This window comes from Balaenoptera physalus (assembly GCF_965194825.1).
Source record: "Balaenoptera physalus genome assembly, chromosome: 4".
Lineage (NCBI taxonomy): Eukaryota > Metazoa > Chordata > Mammalia > Artiodactyla > Balaenopteridae > Balaenoptera > Balaenoptera physalus.
Window position 1 is genome coordinate 90,538,630 of NC_138891.1, and position 24,783 is coordinate 90,563,412.

The following is a 24,783-nucleotide window of genomic DNA, read 5'->3' on the forward strand; positions in this document are numbered from 1 at the left end:
CCCGCAGCACCCCTAGGAAGGAGGATCCAAGGACTCTGCTGACAGCCAGCGGGGGTCTGTTCTGAGCCATCCACAGATACTTGGGAGGAATCGTGCTCTTCCAATGAGGAAAAGCTGCACACACACAAAAGCATACTCACTCCTATTTGCTGATCCATTGTAGACCACCATTGTCTCTTCTTACCAGACAATTTTCCAAAACATAAACTGTACCACGACTGTCATGAAGCTTCCATATAAAAAACATCTGAGGTAATATTTTCAAGCTCCTTGGAAGCTATTGACAACCATAGCCAGCCTATGATTTCCTTTTTTTTAACATCTTTATTGGAGTATAATTGCTTTACAATGGTGTGTTAGTTTCTGCTGTATAACAAAGTGAATCAACTATACATATACATATATCCTCATATCCCCTCCCTCTTGCATCTCCCTCCCACCCTCCCTATCCCACCCCTCTAGGTGGTCACAAAGCACAGAGCTGATCTCCCTGTGCTATGCGGCTGCTTCCCACTAGCTATCTATTTGACATTTGGTAGTGTATATATGTCAATGCTACTCTCTCACTTTGTCCCAGCTTACCCTTCCCCCTCCCTGTGTCCTCAAGTCCATTCTCTATGTCTGTGTCTTTATTCCTGTCCTGCCCCTAGGTTCATCAGAACCATTTTTTTTTAATATTCCATATATATATGTTAGCATATGGTATTTGTTTCTCTCTTTCTGACTTACTTCACTCTGTATGACAGACTCTAGGTCCATCCACGTCACTACAAATAACTCAATTTCGTTTCTTTTTATGGCTGAGCAATATTGCATTGTATATATGTGCCATATCTTCTTTATCCATTCATCTGTTGATGGACACTTAGGTTGCTTCCATGTCCTGGTTATTGTAATTAGAGCTGCAATGAACATTGTGCTGCATGTCTCTTTTTGAATTATGGTTTTATCAGGGTATATGACCACTAGTGGGATTGCTGGGTCATATGATAGTGCTATTTTTAGTTTTTTAAGGAACTTCCATACTGTTTTCCATAGTGGCTGTATCAATTTACATTCCCACCAACAGTGCAAAAGGATTCCCTTTTCTCCACACCCTCTCCAGCATTTACTGTTTGTAGATTTTTTGATGATAGCCATTCTGACTGGTGTGAGGTGATACCTCATTGTAGTTTTGATTTACATTTCTCTAATGATTAGTGATGTTGAGCATCCCTTCATGTGTTTGTTGGCAACCTGGATATCTTCTTTGGAGAAATGTCTATTTAGGTCTTCTGACCATTTTTGGATTGGGCTGTTTGTTTTTTTGATATTGAGCTGCATGAGCTGCTTGTGTATTTTGGAGATTAATCCTTTGTCAGTTGCTTCATTTGCAAATATTTTCTCCCATTCTGAGGGTTGTCTTTTCGTCTTGTTTATGATTTCCTTTGCTGTGCAAAAGCTTTTAAGTTTCATTAGGTCCCATTTGTTTATTTCTGTTTTTATTTCCATTTCTCTAGGAGGTGGGTCAAAAAGGATCTTGCTGTGATGTATGTCATAGAGTGTTCTGCCTATGTTTTCCTCTAAGAGTTTTATAGTGTCTGGCCTTATATTTATGTCTTTAACCCATTTTGAGTTTATTTTTGTGTATGATGTTAAGGAGTGTTCTAATTTCATTCTTTTACATGTAGCTGTCCAGTTTTCCCAGCACCACTTACTGAGAAGGCTGTCTTTTCTCCATTGTATAGTCTTGCCTCCTTTATAAAGATAAGGTGACCATACGTAGGTGGGTTTATATCTGGGCTTTCTATCCTGTTCCACTGATCTATATTTCTGTTTTTATGCCAGTGGCATACTGTCTTGATTACTGTAGCTTTGTAGTATAGTCTGCAGTTAGGGATCCTGATTCCTCCAGCTCTGTTTTTCTTTATCAAGATTACTTTGGCTATTTGGGGTCTTTTGTGTTTCCATACAAATTGTGAAATTTTTTGTTCTAGCTCCGTGGAAAATGCCATTGGTAGTTTGATAGGGATTGCATTGACTCTGTAGATTGCTTTGGGTAGTATAGTCATTTTCACAATGTTGATTCTTCCAATCCAAGAACGTGGTATAACTCTCCATCTCTTTGTATCATCTTTAATTTCTCTCATCAGTGTCTTATAGTTTTCTACATACAGGTCTTTTGTCTCCTAAGGTAGGTTTATTCCTAGAAATTTTAATTCTTTTTGTTGCAGTGTTAAATGGGAGTGTTTCCTTAATTTCTCTTTCAGATTTTTCATCATTAGTGTATAGGAATGCAAAAGATTTCTGTGTATTAACTTTATATCCTTCTACTTTACCAAATTCATTGATTAACTCTGGTTTTCTGGTAGCATCTTTAGGATTCTCTATGTATAGTATCATGTCATCTGCAAATAGTGACGGCTTTACTTCTTTTCTGATTTGGATTCCTTTTGTTTCTTTTTCGTCTCTGATTGCTGTGGCTAAAACTTCCAAAACTATGTTGAATAATAGTGGTGAGAGTGGGCAACCTTGTCTTGTTCCTGATCTTAGAGGAAATGGTTTCATTTTTCACCATTGAGAATGATGTTGGCTGTGGGTTTGTCATATATGGCCTTTATTATTTTGAGGTAGGTTCCCTCTATGCCTACTTTCTGGAGAGTTGTTTTTTCATAAGTGGGTGTTGAATTTTCTCAAAAGCTTTTTCTGCATCTATTGAGATTATCATATGGTTTTTATCCTTCAGTTCATTAATATGGTTTATCACATTGAGTAGTTTGCATATATTGAAGAATCCTTGCATTCCTGGGATAAACCCCACTTGATCATGTTGTATGATCCTTTTAATGTGCTTTTGCATTCTGTTTGCTAGTATTTTGTTGAGGATTATTGCATCTATGTTCATCAGTGATATTGGCCTGTAGTTTTCTTTTTTGTGACATCTTTGTCTGGCTTTGGTATCAGGGTGATGGTGGTCTCATAGAATGCGTTTGAGAGTGTTCCTCCCTCTGCTATATTTTGGAAGAGTTTGAGAAGGATAGGTGTTAGCTCTTCTCTAAATGCTTGGTAGAATTCGTCTGTGAAGCCATCTAGTCCTGGGCTTTTGTTTGCTGGAAGATTTTTAACCACAATCTCAATTTCAGTGCTTGTGATTGGGCTGTTTATGTTTTCTGTTTCTTCCTGGTTCAGTATAAGAAATTTGTGCTTTTGTAAGAATTAGTGCATTTCTTCCAGGTTGTCCTTTTATTGGCATATAGTTGCTTGTAGTAATCTCTCATGATCCTTTGTATTTCTGCAGTGTCAGTTGTTCCTTCTCCTTTTTCATTTATAAATCTGTTGATTTGGGTCTTCTCCCTTTCTTTTCTTGATGAGTCTGACTAATGGTTTATCAACTTTCTTTATCTTCTCAAAGAACCAACTTTTAGTTTTATTGATCTTTGCTATTATTTCCTTCATTTCTTTTTCGTTTATTTCTGATCTGATCTTTATGATTTCTTTCCTTCTGCTAACTTTGGGGTTTTTTTTGTTCTTCTTTCTCTAATTGCTTTAGATGTAAGGTTAGGTTGTTTGAGATTTTTCTTCTTTCTTGAGGTAGGATAGTATTGCTATAAACTTCCCTCTTAGAACTGCTTTTGCTGCATCCCATAGGTTTTGGGTCATCGTGTTTTCATTGTCGTTTGCTTCTAGGTATTTTTTGATTTCCTCTTTGATTTCTTCAGTGATCTATTGGTTATTTAGTAGCATACTGTTTAGCCTCTATGTGTTTGTATTTTTGCAGATTTTTTTCCTGTAATTGATATCTAGTCTCATAGAGTTGTGGTCGGAAAAGATACTTGATACAATTTCAATTTTCTTATATTTTTCTGACGCTTGATTTGTGACCCAAGATATGATCTATCCTGGAGAATGTTCCTTGAGCACTTGAGAAGATAGTGTATTCTGTTGTTTTTGGATGGAATGTCCTATGAATATCAATTAAGTCCATCTTGTTTAATGTATCATTTAAAGCTTGTGTTTCCTTATTTATTTGCATTTTGGATGATCTGTCCATTGGTGAAAGTGGGGTGTTAAAGTCCCCTACTATGATTGTGTTACTGTCGATTTCGCTTTATATGGCTGTTAGCATTTGCCTCATGTATTGAGGTGCTCCTATTTTGTGTGCATATATAATTACAATTGTTATATCTTCTTCTTGGATTGAACACTTGATCCTTATGTAGTGTCCTTCTTTGTCTCTTGTAATAGTCTTTATTTTAAAGTCTATTTTGTCTGATATGAAAATTGCTACTCCAGCTTTCTTTTGATTTCCATTTGCATGGAATACCTTTTTCCATCCCCTCACTTTCGGTCTGTATGTGTCCCTAGGTCTGAAGTGGGTCTCTTATACACAGGCTATATACGGGTCTTGTTTTGTATCCATTCAGCCAGTCTATGTCTTTTGGTTGGAGCATTTAATCCATTTACATTTAAGGAAATTATTGATATGTATGGTCCTATTACCATTTTCTTAATTGTTATGGGTTTGTTTTTGTAGGTCTTTTCCTTTTCTTGTGTTTCCTGCCTAGAGAAGTTCCTTTACCATTTGATGCAAACCTGGTTTGGTGGTGCTGAATTCTCTTAACCTTTTTTTTTCTGTAAAGGTTTTAATTTCTCCATCAAATCTGAATGAGATCCTTGCTGGGTAGAGTAATCTTGGTTGTAGGGTTTTCCCTTTCATCACTTAAATATGTCATGCCACTCCCTTCTGGCTTACAATGTTTCTGCTGAAAGATCAGCGGTTAACCTTATGGGGATTCCCTTATATGTTATTTGTTCCTTTTCCCTTGCCACTTTTAATATTTTTTATTCGTATTTAATTTTTGATAGTTTGATTAATATATGTCTTGGCGTGTTTCTCCTTACATTTATCCTGTATGGGACTCTCTGTGTTTCCTGGACTTGATTGACTATTTCCTTTCCCATCTTAGGGAAGTTTTCAACTATAATCTCTTCAAATATTTTCTCAGACCCTTTCTTTTTCTCTTCTTCTGGGACCCCTATAATTCGAATGTTGGTGTGTTTAATGTTGTCCCTGAGGTCTCTGAGACTGTCCTCAATTCTTTTCATTCTTTTTTCTTTATTCTGTCTGTGGTTGTTATTTCCACTATTTTATCTTCCAGGGCACTTATCTGTTCTTCTGCCTCAGTTATTCTGCTGCTGATTCCTTCTAGAGAATTTTTAATTTCATTTATTGTGTTGTTCGTCATTGTTTGTTTGCTCTTTAGTTCTTCTAGGTCCTTGTTAAATGTTTCTTGTATTTTCTCCATTCTATTTCCACGATTTTGGATCATCTTTACTATCATTACTCTGAATTCTTTCTCAGGTAGGCTGCCTATTTCCTCTTCATTTGTTTGGTCTGGTGGGTTTTTACCTTGCTCCTTCATCTGCTGTATTTCTCTGTCTTCTCAGTTTGTTTAACTTACTGTGTTTGGGGTCTCCTTTTTGCAGGCTGCAGGTTCATTGTTTTGGGGTCTCCTTTTTGCAGGCTGCAGGTTCATTGTTTGTGGTGTCTGCCCCCAGTGGGTGAGGTTGATTCTGTGGCTTGTGTAGGCTTCCTGGTGGAGGGGACTGGTTCCTGTGTTCTGGTGGGTGGGGCTAGATGTTGTCTTTCTGGTGGGCAGGACCACATCCGCTGGTTTGTTTTGGGGTGTCTGTGACCTTATTATGATTATAGGCAGCCTCTCTGCTAATGGGAGGGGTTGTGTTTCTGTCCTGCTAGTTGTTTGACATGGGGCGTCCAGCACTGGAGCTTGCTGGCCCTTGCGTGGAGCTGGGTGTTAATGTTGAGATGGAGATCTGGGAGAGCTCTTGCTGACTGATATTACATGGGGCTGGGAGGTCTCTGGTGGTCCAATGTCCTGAACTCAGCTTTCCTATCTCAGAGGCTCAGACCTCACACCAGGATGAAGCACCAAGACCCTGTCAGCCACACGGCTCAGAAGAAAAGGGCAAAAAAAGAAAGAAAATAATAATAATTTAAAAAATTATTAAAATAAAAAGAAATATTATAATAAAAAAATTAAAAAGTAATAATTTTAAAAAAAGAAGAGAACCACCAAATCAATAAACAAATCCACCAATGATAACAAGTACTAAAAACTATACTAAGATAAACATAAAAATCAGAAACAAATCAGTTGCAGACAGTGAACCCCAAGTCTACAGTGGTTCCCAAAGTCTACCGCTTCAATTTTGCGATGATTCGTTGTCTATTCAGGTATTCCACAGATGCGGGGTACATCAAGTTGACTGTGGGGATTTAATCCACTGCTCCTGAGGCTGCACGGTGAAATTTCCCTTTCTCTTCTTTGTTTGCACAGCTCCTGGGGTTCAGCTTTGGTTTTGGCCTCACCTTTGCATGTAGGTCGCCCTCAGGCATCTGTTCCCTGCCCAGACAGGAGGGGGTTAAAGCAGAGGCAGATTACGGAGCTCTTGCTCACTCATGCTGGGAGGAGGGAGGGGTTTTGTAGTTATAATTGGAATGCAGGGTGAGCCCGCGGGCGGCAGAGGCTGCCATGATGTTGCAACAGCCTGAGGCATGCCATATGTTTTCCTGGGGAAGTTGTCCCTGGATCACAGGACCCTGGCAGTGGTGGGCTGCACAGGCTCCCGGGGGTGAGGGGTGTGGATAGTGACCTGTGCTCGCACACAGGCTTCTTGGTGGCTGCAGCAACAGCGTTAGCATCTCATGCCCGTCTCTGGGGTCCGCTCTGATAGCCGTGGCTCGTGTCCATCTCTGGAGCTCGTTTAGGTGGTGCTCTGAATCTCTTCTCCTCGTGCACCCCAAAACAATTGTCTCTTGCCTCTTAGGCAATTCCAGACGTTTTCCTGGACTCTCTCCCAGCTAGCTGCGGCGCACTAGCTCCCTTCAGGCTGTGTTCACAGAGCCAACCCCAGTCCTCTCCCTGGGATCTGACCTCTGAAGCCTGAGCCTCAGCTCCCAGCCCCCACCCACCCTGGTGGGTGAGCAGACAAGCCTCTCAGGCTGGTGAGTGCTGGTCGGCACCTATCCTCTGTGTGGGAATCTCTCCACTTTGCCCTCTGCGCCGCTGTTGCTGTGCTCTCCTCCGTGGCTCCGAATCTTCCCCCCAACCACCCCCCGTCTCCACCAGTGAAGGGGCTTCCTAGTGTGTGGAAACTTTTCCTCCTTCACAGTTCCCTCCCAGAGGTGCAGGTTCTGTCGCTATTCTTTTCTCTCTGTTTTTTCTTTTGTCTTTTGCCCTACCCAGGTACATGGGGATTTTCTTGCCTTTTGGGAAGTCTGAGGTCTTCTGCCAGTGTTGAGTAGGTGTTCTGTAGGAGTTGTTCCACATGTAGATGTATTTCTGATGTATTTGTGGGGAGGAAGGTGATCTCTACATCTTACTCCTCTGCCATCTTGAAGGTCCCCGACTTCCTTTTTTAAATTAATGTTTATGTTGCTGTTTCAATTATCTCTTTCTGAGTTAACACTCCAACTGGTGCTTGAAACAACAATATTTATTATTTCTCATATTCTGGGGGTTGATGGGAAGCTTCCTCTGCTGGACTCACCTGGGCTCACTCATTTTGCCACATTCAGCTGGAGAGCTGACTGGCCTGGAGGGTCCCTGATACCTTCACTGGTGTCTGGTAGCTGGTCCTGGTTGTTGGCTGGGGGACATTGATTCTCTTCTGTGAGGCCTTTTACATTCCAGTAGGCTAGACTGGCTTCCTTCCATGGTGGTTTCAGGGCAGCTCTTCAAGGGAAAAAAATGGAAGCCTCAAGGCTTCTCATGGCCTAACCTCAAAAGTTGTACAGCATTATTTCTGCTACATCCACTGGTCAAAGCAGGTCACAGGGTCAGATCAGATTTAGGAGGTGGGGAAACAGACTCTTCCTGATGGGAGGCACAGCAAAGTCTAAGAGACATATGCACAGGAATCGGAGGGCTGGTTGCAGCCCTCTTCACCTCCATCTGCCACAAGCACCTTTTAAAATAGTAAGAAACTAAAAAGTTATAACTATAGAAAAAATAGAATGCATCAATAATTATAAGTAAGAAAATTTAAAAATCACCCTTAATCCCACCATCCCAAGAGAATGACTTTTAGTATGATCAGTATATGCACTCCCAGAATTTTTCTATACATATTCATATCAGGTCAGAAAATGCATACTGTTTTGTGCCCTGATTTTTATATCCTGACAATAGGTCCTAAACATTTTCTCATAATGTACCTAGTATCTCATGTATTCAACATGCCCTAATGTATTTAAATATTTTGGACATTTTTACTACTATAAATAATAATGTAATGAACTTTAAAATTAAAATCTTTGTACATATCTCTGATTTTTTTTTAAGATTAAGCCCATAAAGTGGAATTTCTTGGTGAAAAAAAGTACATACTTTGAAATATTTTGCCAAATGACCTCCCATAAAAATGTATAAATAATTTTATGTTCTCAGCAGAAGAATACTACGAGGAATTCCTGTTTTCCCCTTTTTCTTAACCCTGGAGAATCTGAGAGGTAAAAATTGACGTTCACAGAAATTTCCATTTGTATATCATTGTGAATTAATAATGTTAAACATTTTCTTCACTTTCATTAGCCATTTGCATTCCCTCACCAACTCAATCTACTGCTTGTCCCTCCCTCTAGAAATATCAAGGAGAGAAAATGAAGGAGAAATCTTAATGGAAAGCCCTGTCCTTAATGGAAAACCCTGTCTTTTTCCTATAGACAAGTAGTTAGCTATAAATATGACAGTTTAAAAGTGATAACAAGAACTATGGCTCACTAGTCAAAGATACCAGGTCTTGTCAGGCAGAGAAGAAGGAAGAAGGAAAGAAAAAAAAGAAAGAAGGAAGGAAGAAACGAAGGATAAAAGGAAGAAAAGAAAATGAAAGTGGAGAGAGGGAGGGAAAGAGAAAGAAAAAGTTATTTGCGTGAGAGAAAAGGCAGAGAGAGGCAGGAAAAAAAGCTAGAATTTATGAACAGAGATGTATCAGGGAGGTTTAAAAAGTTAATGTTGGCTGGATGTCTCTGTAGTGCTAGATGAGAAGAACATGCTGTATGAGAACCAGGGAGACTGGACCACCCATTTCTGCATCTGGGGAATGGCAGGTTTGACACTTTTCAACCCAAACTCAGTGATTGTCCTTAAAAATATGACAAAAGGTATGTTGTCATACATCTTGGCAAGGAAGAGGCACCTGCTGGTGTCTAATTATTTAGGCTATGGACCTACTATGTGTCTACAGTGAGATCGTTATACTTTAACTGGTTTGCGACATTAAGCTTGTCTCACTACTAAGAATAAACAAGTCAGAAACATGACTTTGTTTCGAAGCATATCTTAAACCTCAGCACCCCCAATCAAGAATCTCCCAAGTTGTTTGTTATCATATCACAACCAATAAATACCAAAGAGGATTCCAGGCTCAGCCACAGGCTTTTCCAGAACCAGTTTCTATTGTGAGCCTCTAATCTCTGGTTTGGAGCCCAGGTCACCTGGTCCAGACTCCTTCCTCCTTCCTAATGGGATCTCATTTGGGATCTTGGTGTCTTTTTGCGTTAGCAGAACTCAATCACAACCATCTCAATCCTCAAACTTTGAGTCAAAAGAATCATCTCAGTCCTAAAAGGATGATTCTAGATATAACATTCTAAAGAGGTTGAACTTCAAAGTGAATTGTAGGAGGCACTCTACCTTTCCTTGCAGTAACCTTTTTGGCCCCTTTATAAATTTGGTTCCCATCTACCAGTGACCCAGCTCAGCATTCCAGGAATCTCAAGAGTAGACTGAGTCAAAAACTCTCCAGATGTTTCTCCATCCCATGTTCTATTCCTGGGTACATGAAGATGATTTACCAGTTAGATTTAATCCAATGATTATGATAGGAATCAGACAGAACCTGGTATCAGAAAATGCAATCAACGTGGTTGTTTATTATAGGTGGCCAAATATGTAGAAAGCAAAACCAGAAACCTGATTAGGCTCTGGAAAGCCATATTTATTAATCATCTATGTCAGCTGCTTATCATATATGACCAGTTACCATGCAGCACAATAATAATTATGTTATTAAAATGCATGTGAATCAATTTTGTGGTAGATTTTGTCTATCTCTATGTACATATCACTAGAAATAGAGAAATAGAGATACAAGGACATGCTCAGACCTCTCAGTTTGTCCCTGACCAGTACTGATCTCCTTTTACAACTTTAAAGAATTAAAGGGCACATGGCTCCTAAACTGCCTGAGTTATGGTGAATCTCCCCTCACTCGAACCCCCATTTTACTGGCAGACAATCAGACGCTCTATCAAAAAAGCATCAGTTGGAGAGTCAAATGGGTAGGCATCCACTCCTAGGAATATGGCAGGAGTGATCCTACGAAAGACCTTTTGACAGCCCACTACCTTCTACTGCCTCCTCTCTGGCAGGGGGCAGTTTCCACAGGTCTCTTGTCTTTTATGAGCGCTCTTGACAATCTCTCCCGGGACACATCCCCTTCCTGAATCAGAGCCCTGGAGTCCTCCATTGCTTCTCCTTTGGCAGCCCACAGAGACAGAAAGACAGAAAAACAAGTGGGGAAGAGAGCACTGAGCTAGGATGGCTTCCACAGCACATGGTCCCAGAGTGAATCTGACCATGCAGACCTGACCTATGTCACCTTTAAATGACTCCAAGAAATGCTGTCTACTTCCAGGAAATCCATGTGCCTGTACCTCCTCTAGCCTCCACCATGCTTGATTTCCTCTTCTCTATTCTCTTCTCTAGACCCTTTTCTTTCATTATTCCCACCCCAGTGACCCTCTCTGTAATTCTCCACTCAGTATCTCTGTCTCTGGCCACAGCTGAATCTGTTAGCCAAGCATTACCACAATTAACTTGACAATAGATAATGCCAAGAACATACTGTTGTCTTTATTAGATGTTTCTGGAATCCAAAGGTACAACAGCTTTGGACAAATCAATTCATCCAACCATTCTAGGATACTGTTTTTGGCCACCAGAATGCAAATTCTCTTCTTAGAGCCAACTTGCACCTGATTGGAACCTTGATGAGTAGAGAGGCTTTATGGTTTCGCAGCTAATTGAAAGCATCAACTCATCAAGTTTCACAGAACCAATTTTTCCCCCTGTTTAATGATGCAGAATTCTGCAGTCTTAATCAGGTACCTCTGCAACCGTTGAGCAGAATCCAAGACCATTTTTGAGGGACATTTTGCCCTATCTCCAAGCAATTCCATGACTAATCTCTATTTAGGGTGGGTCAGCCTCTCAGTTTTTATCTGCATCTAAGTTTTTACCTCTAATATAGACTTGACTGATTTCTCATGTAGTATCTAATGTATATGAATTCACAAGATGAAATAGCAGCACTTAAAGCCTCATCAGAGAGCTCTCCAACTGTAGCCAAAAACAGAGCTGAAACTTGGGCTTGAGAGACCTGCAAACTTCCTGTGGCTCTTGGTTTTCTTGGTCTCCTATTATTTTTTCAGATACATGAGTTTTTAAAAATTAAGCACACATTTAAATGCAATTTTAAAACTATAAACATGTAACAAGATATTATGTTTACTCTAAAACATATATAAAACAGACAATGTTAAAGAATGAGAATAAATAAATAAATATAGAAGCTCTGTTATTTACTTCTTATAACACAATGGATTATTTTGTGTCCCTTTAGGGTTCTACATTCCACACTTCCCTGCTCCCTTGTGCAAGGGAAGTCGTAGGAAATCAGTGCTGTGCCTTAGCTTAACCTGTAATAGATGACCCTGTCCCAGCCCCATCTTTCCTACCTTTCTTTACTTTTCCCAATTGCCCAGTTACTTTTACCCAGATTTATGCCCCCACTCTTTGCAACCTCTGTCCTATGCTACAACTATTCAAACTTTACTTTGCATTTTATTTTATTTTATTTTATGTAAATAATCAGTGGAAATTAGATGGGGAGAGGAGATAAGACATATTAAAAATATACCTCCACCTTTGGGTCATTGGGAAAGGAGTGCACTCTTAGGAAGAGGGTAGCTCTAAGGAGAGAAAAATATTAAAAGACTCCACTTAGTTTGTCTATGGATTTTGAAGGAACAAAAAACTTTCTTCTACCTTCTCTGTGTAGGACCTTCTGAATATTTTCCAGGAATGCTGAGGTGGAATCTCTACTTGCAGTGACTGATTGCAGGCAATGTCTTTATACTATATGCAGTGACTACCAAAGGTAGAGGTGCAGGCAAGAAGCAGGATGTATTGTCTATAGAGAATTTAAAAGCAATAATAAATCTGAGTAAAAGTCAATTCAATTTCTATTATCACCATGTACAGGCAATTCTAAATAATGTCAATGATAAAATACTCCTCCTCCAAAACATTATTTGTTAGTCTTGTTGTTGAGTTTTAATAAGCTCAAAAAAGTTTTATGTAAGTTTCAAATTAGCACATTTTTATTACTTATCTTTTAACAAGCATTGTATTCTACATGGAAGTTAATTCAGACTACTTCTAGTTATACAGTTGGGCCCCCTGTACTTGGCCTCAGCTATATGCCTTCGTTTTTAAAGTCAGTTTGTAACAATTAAAAAAAACATTCAAGTTTGCTTGTGTGTCTACAATTCCTATCCTGCTATGCATTCCTGCAGTCAAACAGTCGAATCTAAATAAGCAATGATAGCCTGGTGATTGTTAAGACAAATTAACACAACTTGAATTATATCAATTTGGTCATTCTATATGATTATGTTGAGTTTAACTGAATTTAAAATAAATTCAGAGAGTGCAAACTGAGAGGTATAATATTTTTGTTTGGTAAGTACAAATTTTAGTTCACACAAAAATATTATACTGAATTTAAACAGTATCTTTAAAACTGACATTTGCTCTTTTTAATAGGGTTTTTTTTGTTGTTTTAAACTGTAGAATGGATCAAGAAATAATGATTATTACTGATGCTTACATAATTATTACTGGAAATAATTTTGTTATATAAAGGATGTGAGTGTTAAAGAATGATCCCCTCTGGGGAAGGATGGTGGGGGGAGGGCGAAATGGGTGAAGGGGTCAACTATACATTGATGAATGGAAACTAGACTTTTGGTAGTGATCGTGCTGTAGTGTGTTCAGAAGTCGAATTGTAATGTTGTATACATGAAACTTACATAATGTTATAGACCAATATGACCTCAAGAAAAAAAAAATCTAGACTAGGTAATGAATTTCATCCAATTACTGTTAAGTCTTAAAAAAAAGTTCTGTAGAGGAAGGGAATGGAAATATAAATTCAGGAAACTAGTAATAATGTAAAAATTTTGACTATTAAATACAAGCTTCACTTATTAAAATCTATTTTTAATTTTAAAAAATTTGTGGTAAAATACATGTAACATAAAATTTACCACCTTAACCATTTTCAAGTGTACAGTTCAGTAGTGTTAAGTACATTCACACCGCCATGCAACCAATCTCCAGGACTCTTTATCTTACAAAACTGAAACTCTATACCCATTAAACAATTCCTAATCTCCCCCTCCTGCCAGCCCATCACAACCCTTCTACTTTCTGTCTCTGTGAATTTGACCACTCTACTTAGCCTGCATACGTGGAATCATACTGTGTTAATACAAGCTTCACTTTTGCATTTTTAAAAATGGGTGGTAGATATCAAATTGCTATGATATATAGATTTCATTGCATAAATTTAATAAGTGTTTTTTTTAAACTGGTAATATGTCAGAAATGAAACATTTTGCCACTATCTAAACTTATGAATTAGAGTTCTGAATGTCAATTCAAAAGGTATAAGGCAATACATAATTTTCCAAATTTCATTTAGAGTATGTGAATAGAAAAGAAGCCCAGTGATCCTAATTCAGTCTTCTGTTTTATACATAAGCGATTAAATGATTTGCATACAAAGACCAAGTTGACTGTAGCGCCTCAGAAGGAATTTAAGACACCTGACACCTAAGAGCTCCTTCCAAGCTCAGATTCTGTTGTCCATAAATTTTATACATTTGTTTCCATTTTAAGGGCAATATTCATGTATAGTCTTATGTGTGAATACCTTGAATAGCCAAGAATCTTTTGTAATGAAAAGTACCCTATATCTCTAATATGTTAGATTTTTATATAATAAACATAAACAGATTACCCTGTATTTGGTAATATGGTTAGTATTTTGTTTTAAGTAATATTAAGTATATTACCCTATCTATGATTAGTACACAAATATGGACTTACAGATATTGGCGAGGACCCAGAGGTCAGAAAAATACAGAAGAATAAACTAAGGCACAGTGAAGTAAATTGCCCCAAATAGCCTTCAGGAAATTCTGACCCATATTTGAATGTTAAAGACATGAATTCTGTGACTATCCATAAATATTTCTTAACCTTTTAAAAGAGATTCTTTAAGAAACTTCAAAATAAATGAATGGAATAAAAAATTACTAATTCCCTCTGGGTGTCAAATGCACTAGGCATGCCAATGACCGCAAGCGTTGCCCAGAGGGGGTGGTCACTCTCCCTGTTGTTAAGGCTCATCTTAACAACATCTTAACCCAAGGGCACTCTCATGATCCTGGGTTCTCTTTTCTTTTCCTGTCATTCCCAACAAACCCACTAGTCAATGCAATTCAATTCGTATCTTTAAACCAATGTTCTGGGCATCTGCTTCTCAGTCTATCGCTTTCTTTACCAATTCTCTCAAAAACATTCTGATTTCTCTTCTTTTATTAGATTATCTATGCTATTATGTCACCTGTGGACTGATTACTGTCAAATTTGTATCTCTGACTCTCACCTTTTCCCTGAACTTCAGACTAGTATTCCCAGATCCTTGTGCCAGAGCTTCACCGGGGTGTCTAATAGGCATATTAAATTGATCATGATCAAATTCGATTGAATGTTTTTGCCATACCTACTCTTCCCCAGGGGTCCTCATTTTAGTCAGTGGCATCACTCTTCAACAAGTCTTGCAGAACATAACCTTGATCTTTCACAACTCTCTTTCTCCTATTCCCCACACCCAGTCCATCAGGAAACGCTAAAGAGGCTCAACCTTCTCTATATAACCCAAAGCCATCCAATTCTCACTCCTTCCCCGACTACCATCTGAGACCTGGAACTCTACAAAAGCCTGCTGCCTGGTCTCCTTGTTTACCTGTTTTCCCTCCGATCTCTATTCCATAAGAGTGGCCTTTGAAAGCTTTATAAAACATAAATCACCTCAAGTCACTCCCTTGAGCAAAACACTCCGGTAATTTCCTGTCAAATTTACAGTGAAACCCAGAGCCCTAACGTTCGCTCACAAGTGCTGTATGATCTGGCCCTGGCTGTGTTTTAGACTCTTACCTGACATCTCTTTCTTTTTCTCACTTCATTCTCTCCAGCCACACTGTCTTTGTTACTATTGCTTCAGCACAACAGCCATTTCCCTGCCTTGGGCTCCAGCTTGACCCTCAGCCTGGAACATTCATCCCAGCTTCTCCTATGGCTCACCCATGCTTCTGCAGGTCATTGTTCACACGTTACCTTTCCTGAGATGCCTTCCCTGAATGCACTATATTATGTACAACAGCACAGCACAGAGGCACACTCAACTGCCTTGTTTTGATTTCTTTTCTTTTCTCTTTTTTTTTGCTTTTTTAGTTTTTTTATCATAGAAAATTTCAAACATATTCAGAAATAGAATAATATCAATACCCAACTTCAATACTAATCAATGCATGCCTAAGCTTATTCATTTATATCCACAGGTTTCTCCTTCCCAATAGATTATTTTGAAGCGAATCCCTGACATCATGCGATTTCTTCTGTAAATATGTCAGTGTGCATCCCTAAAAGGTCAAACCACTTAAAATGATCACAATATCATTATGATACCTAAAATAACAATTCATAAATATCAGCAAATATTCAGTCAATACTCATATTTCCCTACTAGCCCTCTAATTTTTTAATGAGTTTTTTGTTCGAATCAAGATCTATATAGGATTCATATTTTGAGACTGGTTGAAGTTGATTTCTTTTTCTTTGAGACATTTTCCAACATCTGACATATTATATATTTAGCTCCCATATTAGAATGTCGTCTCAAGAGGATAAAGACATTGTCTACATTGCCCACTGCTGAATCATCAGAGCTAGAGTTGGTACAGAGAAGCTCTATAAATAGTCCCTGAAGTAACACATGAATTAATCTACCCAACTTCTACACCAAATCTAAGCCTGTGTTCTTTCTTGCTCTCTGTCCCTCTTTCCTTTCCTCAAACTCCTATCTGGTAATAAGGAAGCATCCTTGCCTCTTGCTGCCATCACTGAGCCCCATTCTCAAAGCTGCCTGAGAGAGAGATAAGAAGAAATAGCTGTTCACTGGAGGGCGTCTCAAGGGAAGAGGCAGTGAGGCTGGCCCAGCGGAAGCAGAGCCAGGCTTCTCCACCTGACTGCCTCCACCAGTGGTCATCCAACAGCCATTCTCTCCTTCTTCATCTTGTTCTTGAATCACAGGGTTCAATCATGGTGACCACGTGCCCCATCCTGGAGAATGAATCATAGCACTCCTACCGCTCTTGGCCATAGAAGAGTCCTCAATCCTTTACTCACTCTTCTAAAATCTAAAAGGCTCTAAAAGCCTAAAAATGTTTTCCTAAGTTTGAGAATAACTCATTTGGTAGCAAAACCTGATATGGTCTGGTGTCAGGCTATTTATGGTCTTTACCCCAAGTTTTGTGAATATTCACACATGATTGCAACAGACATATTAATGTGTTTCATTAGAAGATTTTGCCCCAGACCTCCTTGGTAATAAGTATAGCGTAATCTACAGAATTTGCACTCTCTTACCTTCTAAAACCTGAAAAATTTTGAGTTCTGAAACACATCTTGGTCCAGCGATCTTTGATAAGAGATTGTGGAGCCCTGTTCAGTGTCGCAGCCACACGCGGAGGGAAGGGAGGTCAGGTGACCCAGAACTGAACAATGAAGTGTAAGGGGAAATCTGGTTGATCTTCTAGGCGAAAATCTTACTTCTAAAATGAAAATGCAAAGCCTCTAAAGACAATGGCCTAATCCTAATCCTTCCTTCCTTCTCAGGGTCTTGGTTAAATACGTGATGCCTGCCACCTTATGACCATGAGAAGATCAGGGATGAAAGAGCCAATGAACTGAGGACGGTAGAGAAAAAGAGGAAAAGATCAGGCTGGTGATGACTTTGCTGAGTTTCCAAAAGAACCCTGAAACCAAGCACCATGATTCTGGTTAAGTAAATAATAAACTTATTTGTTTATAATCCAGCGATAAGCAGGTTTTCTGTTACTTTCCTACAGATGGGATTAGCCAAGGACAATAAAATGTCTAAACAGGTGACAAGTAAGGCCCTCACTCAACATAAAGTTACCCCTTCCCAATGAAGGATCAAACAAGAGACCTCCAATGTGGGCTGCACAACAAAAGGCCCAGATGCTGGCCTTATCAGGTTGTCAAGAAGAAAGGAGAGGAAAGAACAGAAAGGCAGGAGGACTCTCTTTGGCAGAGAACCAGCATAAAGGCAGTTATTGCTTTTCTTGGGCACACTGAAGCTTACCACATTTGTGTGCCACGCCCCAGCAGGAGTTCTTTGAAAATTTACCAGGAAGTGTGTTTGTACGTGGGTGCAGGCTTGTGTGTTAAGGGGTGCCCAGGTCAATATCACGGGGTATAAAACATCCTTGCCTGACCTGTCTTTGCAGACCTTTTCTGACTTTTTCGGTGAGTGAGTCTGCCCTGCAGCTGTGGTCCCGGATTCTCCAAACTGCTTAGAGAGCTCTAGGCTCCTCCATCCTGACACTGACATTCCTCCATCTGTCTTCTCTGGAGACTCCATGTTCTCTTCTTCCTTCCTTCCCAACCACACTGGAACTCTGAGATCTCATTTTCTTTCCATCTTTCCTTCCAGAACCCAGGACGTTGCCTTTCTACAAAATGAAGCTGAACTTTTGCTTCCATCTCATCCTCCTCCTTCTCCTCCAGATGACAATCCCAGGGAGTGCTCAGTGCCCCTTAGACGCCATTGTGGATAAAAAGATAAAGGATGCTCTCACTGGTCTAGATAACTGACTGGGGTCGGGCGATCGGGGGAGAGGATGGGAGAGTAACCCGGATCATAAACCTTAAAAGTTAGTGTGTAGGTTGATTATGGACATAGTTACACCTCTGAGGTAGAAGCGAATTTCAAAGGGGATTATGGGAGACAGAGATTATGGGTAATATCCCTTCTTCTCTCCTACTCATAGCTCAATCCCTCTGCCCCAGCAAAGAGGATCTCATGTTTCAGTGTCGTGAACTCAGGCAAACTGTCTTTCTGCCCTGCAGGTGAGTAACTATGGGGAAGAATGGCAGGTACGATGCTCCATGCCCTCCCCTGTCCATCTCCCAGCACCTACGCCTCCCCCCATCTCACAGTTGTATTATCCTGGGGCTGAGTCATAATTCTTGGTTCCCAGAGATCCCTTCCCATTCTCATTTCCTTTAAGGATTCTACTGGGCGATTCTGGGCTTCTGCCTCTTCCCTTCCCACCTTCCTTTCATGGCTGCATATACCAGCCCTTCCTCTCTTCAGTAGTCCTGTTACGGTCATGCCACTATCACTCCCCCTGTCCTTCAGCTCCCTTTCCCTGTTCTCCTGTGTTGGTTGTTAAGGGACAGCACAGAGTTAAATTTATCATGTCCCTGAGAAAATGGAAATGCCCAGGCCCCTCACTTTCACTGGTCTCTTCCATGGCCCTATGTCTAAATTTGTTTTAGTAGTTTTTGTGTTTTTTTTCTTAAAGAGGACCTTCAAAATTGAATTCATTTTAGACCCCACAAAACCTAGATCTACCTCTGGGGTGCATATGGATGAAAGGTGATTATGAGTGGACCTCATCCATCTCAAAATCAAAGGGATCTGTTGTCTATGTCTCATGTGCTCATGCAGGGTCGGTTGTCACTGGCTGTGCTTGTGGCTATGGCTGTGGCTCCTGGGATGTCGGGGGGGGGAAACCACATGCCACTACCAGTGCAACCCAGTAGATTGGACCACTGCCTGCTGCTGCCGCCTGACCTGAGAGGAAGGAGAATGAAAACCTAATTGTGACTGTAATGAAACCATGATCCCAAATAGGAAACCTGACTCAAACTGTCCCTTTCATTTGTTCACAACTCTCCTTCTTGGGTAACAAAAAACAATTTTTGCATTTTTCTGTGTTTATATTTTTGATATTATCATCCATGGCCTGGGACTCCTCTAGCAAAATGTTTCCCATATCCCAGTTATGCCATCTCAGGAAAGATTAGGAAAAATATGTGCAGAATGGGACAAACTGAGATAGACACCCCAGCCCCTAGGTCCCTCAGTATTTGACAAAAAGATAATGACTCTATGCCAAACACTTTGCTTGGACAGGAGGTACAGAGAGATGAAATAACACACATGTCCTTATGAAGCCCACCAACTAGAATGGTGGCCAGACAGACTTTCCAACAAGTAGGCAGGCAAGAACAGCTTTGAAAGAATCAACTTCTGCATATATACAATGGAATATTACTCAGCCATAAAAAAGAATGAAATAATGCCATTTGCAACAATATGTATGGACCTAGAGATTACCATACTAAGTGAAGTAAGGCAGACAGAGAAAGACAAATATCTCATGAGATCGCTTATATGTGGAATCTAAAAAAATGATACAAATGAACATATTTACAAAACAGAAACAGACACACAGACATAGAAAACAAACGTATGCTTACCAAAAAGAAAGCAGGGTCTGGGGGAGGGATAAATTAGGAATTTGGGATTAACGTATACACACTACTGTATATAAAATAGATAATCAACAAGGACTCACTGTATAGCACAGGGAACTCTACTCAATAATCTGTAATTTTGTGTATTGGAAAAGAATCTGAAAAAGAATATATATATATATATATATATATTTCAACTATACTTCAATTTTTTAAAAAGGGAAAAAGAAAAGAATAAATTTCTAGATTTTTGGCTTGCATGTGTACTCTTTCCTAGACTTACGTGCCAGAGATCTTTTTGATCAAGGTGCCAATTTGCCGTTGTTTTCTCCCCTGGAACAAAAGAGAAACCCAGCCCTTCCCTGTCATTGAACCTTACCTTGGTTCATCGCCCTGGGGCATAAACATTTGCAGAATGCCAAGGGGAGGATTCAAAATATTGGCACCAATGTTGAGTGATCCAATGACTGGGTAACAAGTCCTTTATAAGTTGAGAAGCTTCCGGTTCATGATATAATGTTGAAGGAGGGCAAAATCCAGTTATCAACTGATAGACCATCAAAAACAATTTTAATAATAAATTACAGTGTGATTTTTAACAAATAACTCAAAAGGAAGTAAAACAAATTGAATAACATTACTACAATAAAAGTTTTCCCTTCCTGTCTGCTTAACTATGAGAAGTAGGTATCCCAAAGCTTATAACTGTGAAAAGAAAAACTAGGAAAATAATTGGTTCTAAATTTATCTCTTTCTAGGATTATTCATTCATGGGTATTTAAACGACTTGGGAAAAAAAGCAGCTCCATCTCTCTCATTTAAGAAATACTTTTCCAAAAGGTACCATTTGTGTTTATTAATTACTTATCAAAATTTGTTATAATTGCTTTGTTCAGTGGGGTACTATTAATCATTGTAATAACTTAATACTCTTATTTGTGGTAACTATAGTGAGTCTTTAAAAATATGAAACAAGTCATGTCACTTTCCTGTTCGAAGTACATATTCTAATGACTTCTGATTACATGTAAAATAAAATCCCAAGTATTTATCATGGCCAAGAAAACCCTGCATCTACTCACTGATTATAGCTCCAACCTCATTTCTGATCCTTGCTCACTTTTCCCAGGCCACATCTGCATTCTTGGTGTTCCTGTGAGTTTTAACCACCCTCCCACCTCATGGCCTTCCTACTCTGTGTCCCCCAGAGAGACACAAGGTCAATTCTTAATATTTTTCAGAGATGTCTTCCCAGCGGGCTCTGCCTCTTGTCCTGTTTTGTTTTGTTTTGTTTTCCCATAATGCTCCTCAGTTCTGACATCATAGTATGTATTTATCTGTTAATATATTAGTTATCTCCCCTGATGGAACATGTGATCCAGGAAAGAAGAGAGCTTATTTACTTTGCATATCGAGTGCTGAGAATAGTGCCTGGTCCACGGAAGTGCTATAATGAACAAATGGATTCGTCTACTACCAAGTCCAAGTCTGAGTCAGCTCCTTCTCTTGGTTTCCATTCCTCTTCCTTCACCTCAACCTTGGTCACTGAGGGACAGATGTTGTTTTAACTAGTCCATGGATCCCATTTTCAAGTTGCCTGTAGGAGAAGTAGCTGTACATCAGAAGACACCTCTTTGAAAGAAAAGGGCCAAAGAGTGAAGATGGAGGCCAGAGAGGTTGGCAACAGCAGAAGCAGAAGTTGGATTCTGTAGCTCTGGCTGACATAGTTCATTGCACACTTAGTGGCCAATTTCCCCTTTCTCAGTGTTAACAGCGTCTTGATTTCATTCCGGGTAATCATGTGCGCAGTCCCCAAAAATAAATTATTGTTTAAGCCAATAGTGGAGCTCCTGTTCCTCTTAGCCAAATATTCTCTTTCTTACACACCCTTACATGGGTGGAGTTGTGGCCTGTGACCCAAATCAGGCTGAGAAAACAAAGGAGAACTCTGCTTGGGCCTTCTGGAAAAGAGTTTCCTTCCTGAATTAAAAAAAACAGAGATTCAAAATTATCCATGATCCTTGTTGCTTTGGTCGTGGTGTGAGGATGTGAGGTCTGGCGCTGTGACCCTGGAGCTAGTCAGTCATGTGACCTTTGAGGGAAAATTGCAAGGATTGTGAAGCAGAAGGAGGGAAAGAATCTGAGGCTGTAATCACGTTATTCAGCCACTGAAAAAACTCTAGAATCATCAAAACCTCATTTCTTCATAAGTAAATACCCAATGTTCTTATGTATTCATTTAACAGATACTTATTGAGTTCTGCTGTGTGACAGGTACTGGCATACATTGGTGGCGAAAATAGACAAAGATTTCTGCCTTCATGGAGCCTCCATTCTAATTCTAAGCCTCTTCCAGCTGGGACTTTATTACTTTCCTGCAGACAGAATTAGCCAAGGGCAACGTACTGATATCTGAGCAGATTGGCACCAGGACCCCGAGACCACACCGTTCCTACCTCTCCCTGTTAAAGGAATGAACAAAAGAGCTGTAAAGAAAGATGTTAACAAACTTGGCAATTCTTGGCAAGGTAGCTGCCAGGCTTGTAGAGCTGCCAAAAAGAAAGGAGAGGGGAGAGAGAGAAAGGTGGGGAGATTTCCCTAGGCAGAGAACCAGAGCAAAGGCAGCTGCTACCACTCCAGACACACACTGGAGATTGTTTCAAGCTTTTTCTCAAAGCGTGAACCTCCCAACTACCTTAGATCCCAAGTTCTGCCATGTTTGTTGTTGGAGGGGAGGAAAAGCCCTCACAACAAGCCACTAGGGTATGAAACGTCCCTGCCCCTCCAACCTCTGCCTAGGCAGCCCTTTCCCAGACCTGGCTGGGGGAGTCTGAGGCATAGCTATCTTCCTTGATATCCCCGCCTCTCAGGAGGGCTGCAAAAGGATCCAGGCCTCCCCAGCACTGCTGCTTCCCTTTCTCTCCTCCCACGAGCACCTATTCCTTCTTTCTCTTCTTTCCCTCCCCTCTGGACCCATGAATTGTTTTTCATCTTCTCTCCATTTCTCCCTTGCCCACAGGACGCTGCCTTCCTATAGGATGAGCCCACTTATCACTTCCTTTTTCTCTTCCCCCTTCTCCAGCTGATGCCCTTAGGGGTTGCTCAGTGCTCCTTAGTTTTGCTATGGATGGAAAAATAAGGCATCTCTCAGTGCTCTGGGTAGCTGATATTGGAGGGGTTGATGGGGGGGCACTTATATCCTTCATGCTCAATCCTGCTACTAGACCCCACCCCATTTCCCAACCATCTCCAGATGGCAACCTCTAACTGGAAGATTCATCCCAAAGTCCCTGCCCTCTCTGTGCTCGCGGGTTCTTAGAGCTGCTGCTGATACAGTGATGAAGAATATAACTGACACTGTTGAGCGTTTACTGTGTGCTAAGCCCTGTTAGGCGTTCTATTATTATCTTATTAACTCCTCAGTACAAGTCTATGAAGTAAGCACTGTCTTTTCCATTTTACAGAAGCGGAAGCTGGGGCTTAGGAAAGTTATATAATTTGCCCAACAGCACACAGCTATTTAGTGACCTGATCCTGGACAAAGTGGCTCCTTTGTCTGAACAGAAAGGCGATACAGGATTTGGGGAAGAGGGCTGGTCACTTTGGCCCCTGTCTTAGCTCTTCATCCCTCCCACAGAGTGTCAGCTCTCAGGTTATACCAGATCTCCCAACCAGCATCACTAATGAAAGTTATCTCTCCTCTTGAACCTCACATAAGTAGTCATATGAGGATGAAGGCGCTTGCTCACCCCATACGCATTCTCATGAACCTGGGTTCAGGCTGTCAATTCATCACAGTAAAGCAGGTTGTCCCTAACTACTTCCCCCTTCCAGAAGGAAGGAGATAAAGAATAATTGGGAAGAGGACTTCACTCAAAATCTAAGGCCTCTGTATGACAATCTCTAGGTCCATCCACGTCTCTACAAATACAGAGTGAAGTAAGTCAGAAAGAGAAAAACAAATATTGTATATTAATGCATATATGTGGAATCTGAAAAAATTGGTATAGACGATCTTATTTACAAAGCAGAAATAGAGACACAGACGTGAAGAACAAAAGTATGGATGCCAAGTGGGAAATGGGAGGGTGGGATGAATTGGGAGATTGGGATTAACATACATACACTATTGATACTTTGTATAAAATAGATAACAAATGAGAAACTACTGTATAGCACAGGGAACTCTACTCAGTGCTCTGTGGTGACCTAAATGGGAAGGAAATCCAAAAAAGAGGGGATATATATATATACGTATAGTTGATTCACTTTGCTGTACAGTAGAAACTAACACAACATTGTAAAGCAACTATACTCCAGTAAAAATTAAAAAAGAAAAAAATCTAAAGCCTCTGGTTTTCTCTCCCCCACCCGATGCCACGCAGGGTACATTGTCACCAGATGCTCACGTGGCTACGCTTGTGGCTCCTGGGATGGCCAAGGGGAAAGCCACATGCCATCGGCACTGCCACTGCAATCCTGTAGGGTGGACCAGCTGCTGCCACCTAATCTAGGTAAAGGAGGTAAAGATCTCAGTCTGGGGATCATGTAAGCAACAAAAACATGGCCCCAGCCGGAAAGCCTCCACCCCTCTTATTCAAATCATGACTTCTCAACTCAAGTCCCCTCTGCCTATGACCCTCTGTTTCTCAAATAGTAAAGATAGTCTATGTGTCTCTCTGTGCTTGTGTCTTTGATGTTACTAGCCCCTCACCTGGGTCTTCTCTATCTACAGGATGTCTCCCCTACCCCAACTTCTCCAATGTGTGCTGGGATGGGGCAGCCTATGAAGAGGATCAGAAGAACTGAAATTAACATCCCACCCTCACCACCATCATCTCATTCTTCAACAAACATTGAGCAACACTGTTCCAGGCTCTGTTCCCGGCACCAGAGATATAGAGAAGTAAACCACACACATTCCCTAAAAGTGCATACCGTTTAGAACATTCCTTAGACTTCACAACAGGTAGGCTTTGCCTCTGCTCCTGGATAGTCTAGCTATCACTCCCCCGATCAC

The 24,783-nt window shown here is 40.3% G+C and overlaps 1 protein-coding gene across 1 annotated transcript; it reads left to right on the forward strand.

Annotated features, from left to right (window-relative positions):
* The first annotated feature begins 14,854 nt into the window (after window positions 1-14,854).
* Window positions 14,855-24,235, forward strand: RETNLB (resistin like beta). Its single transcript, XM_082460671.1, is given in 4 exon segments — window positions 14,855-17,254; window positions 18,269-18,347; window positions 18,952-19,004; window positions 19,007-24,235. Coding segments are annotated over 4 exon segments (216 nt in total). The 5' UTR covers window positions 14,855-17,245; the 3' UTR covers window positions 19,082-24,235.
* Window positions 24,236-24,783: the final 548 nt, after the last annotated feature.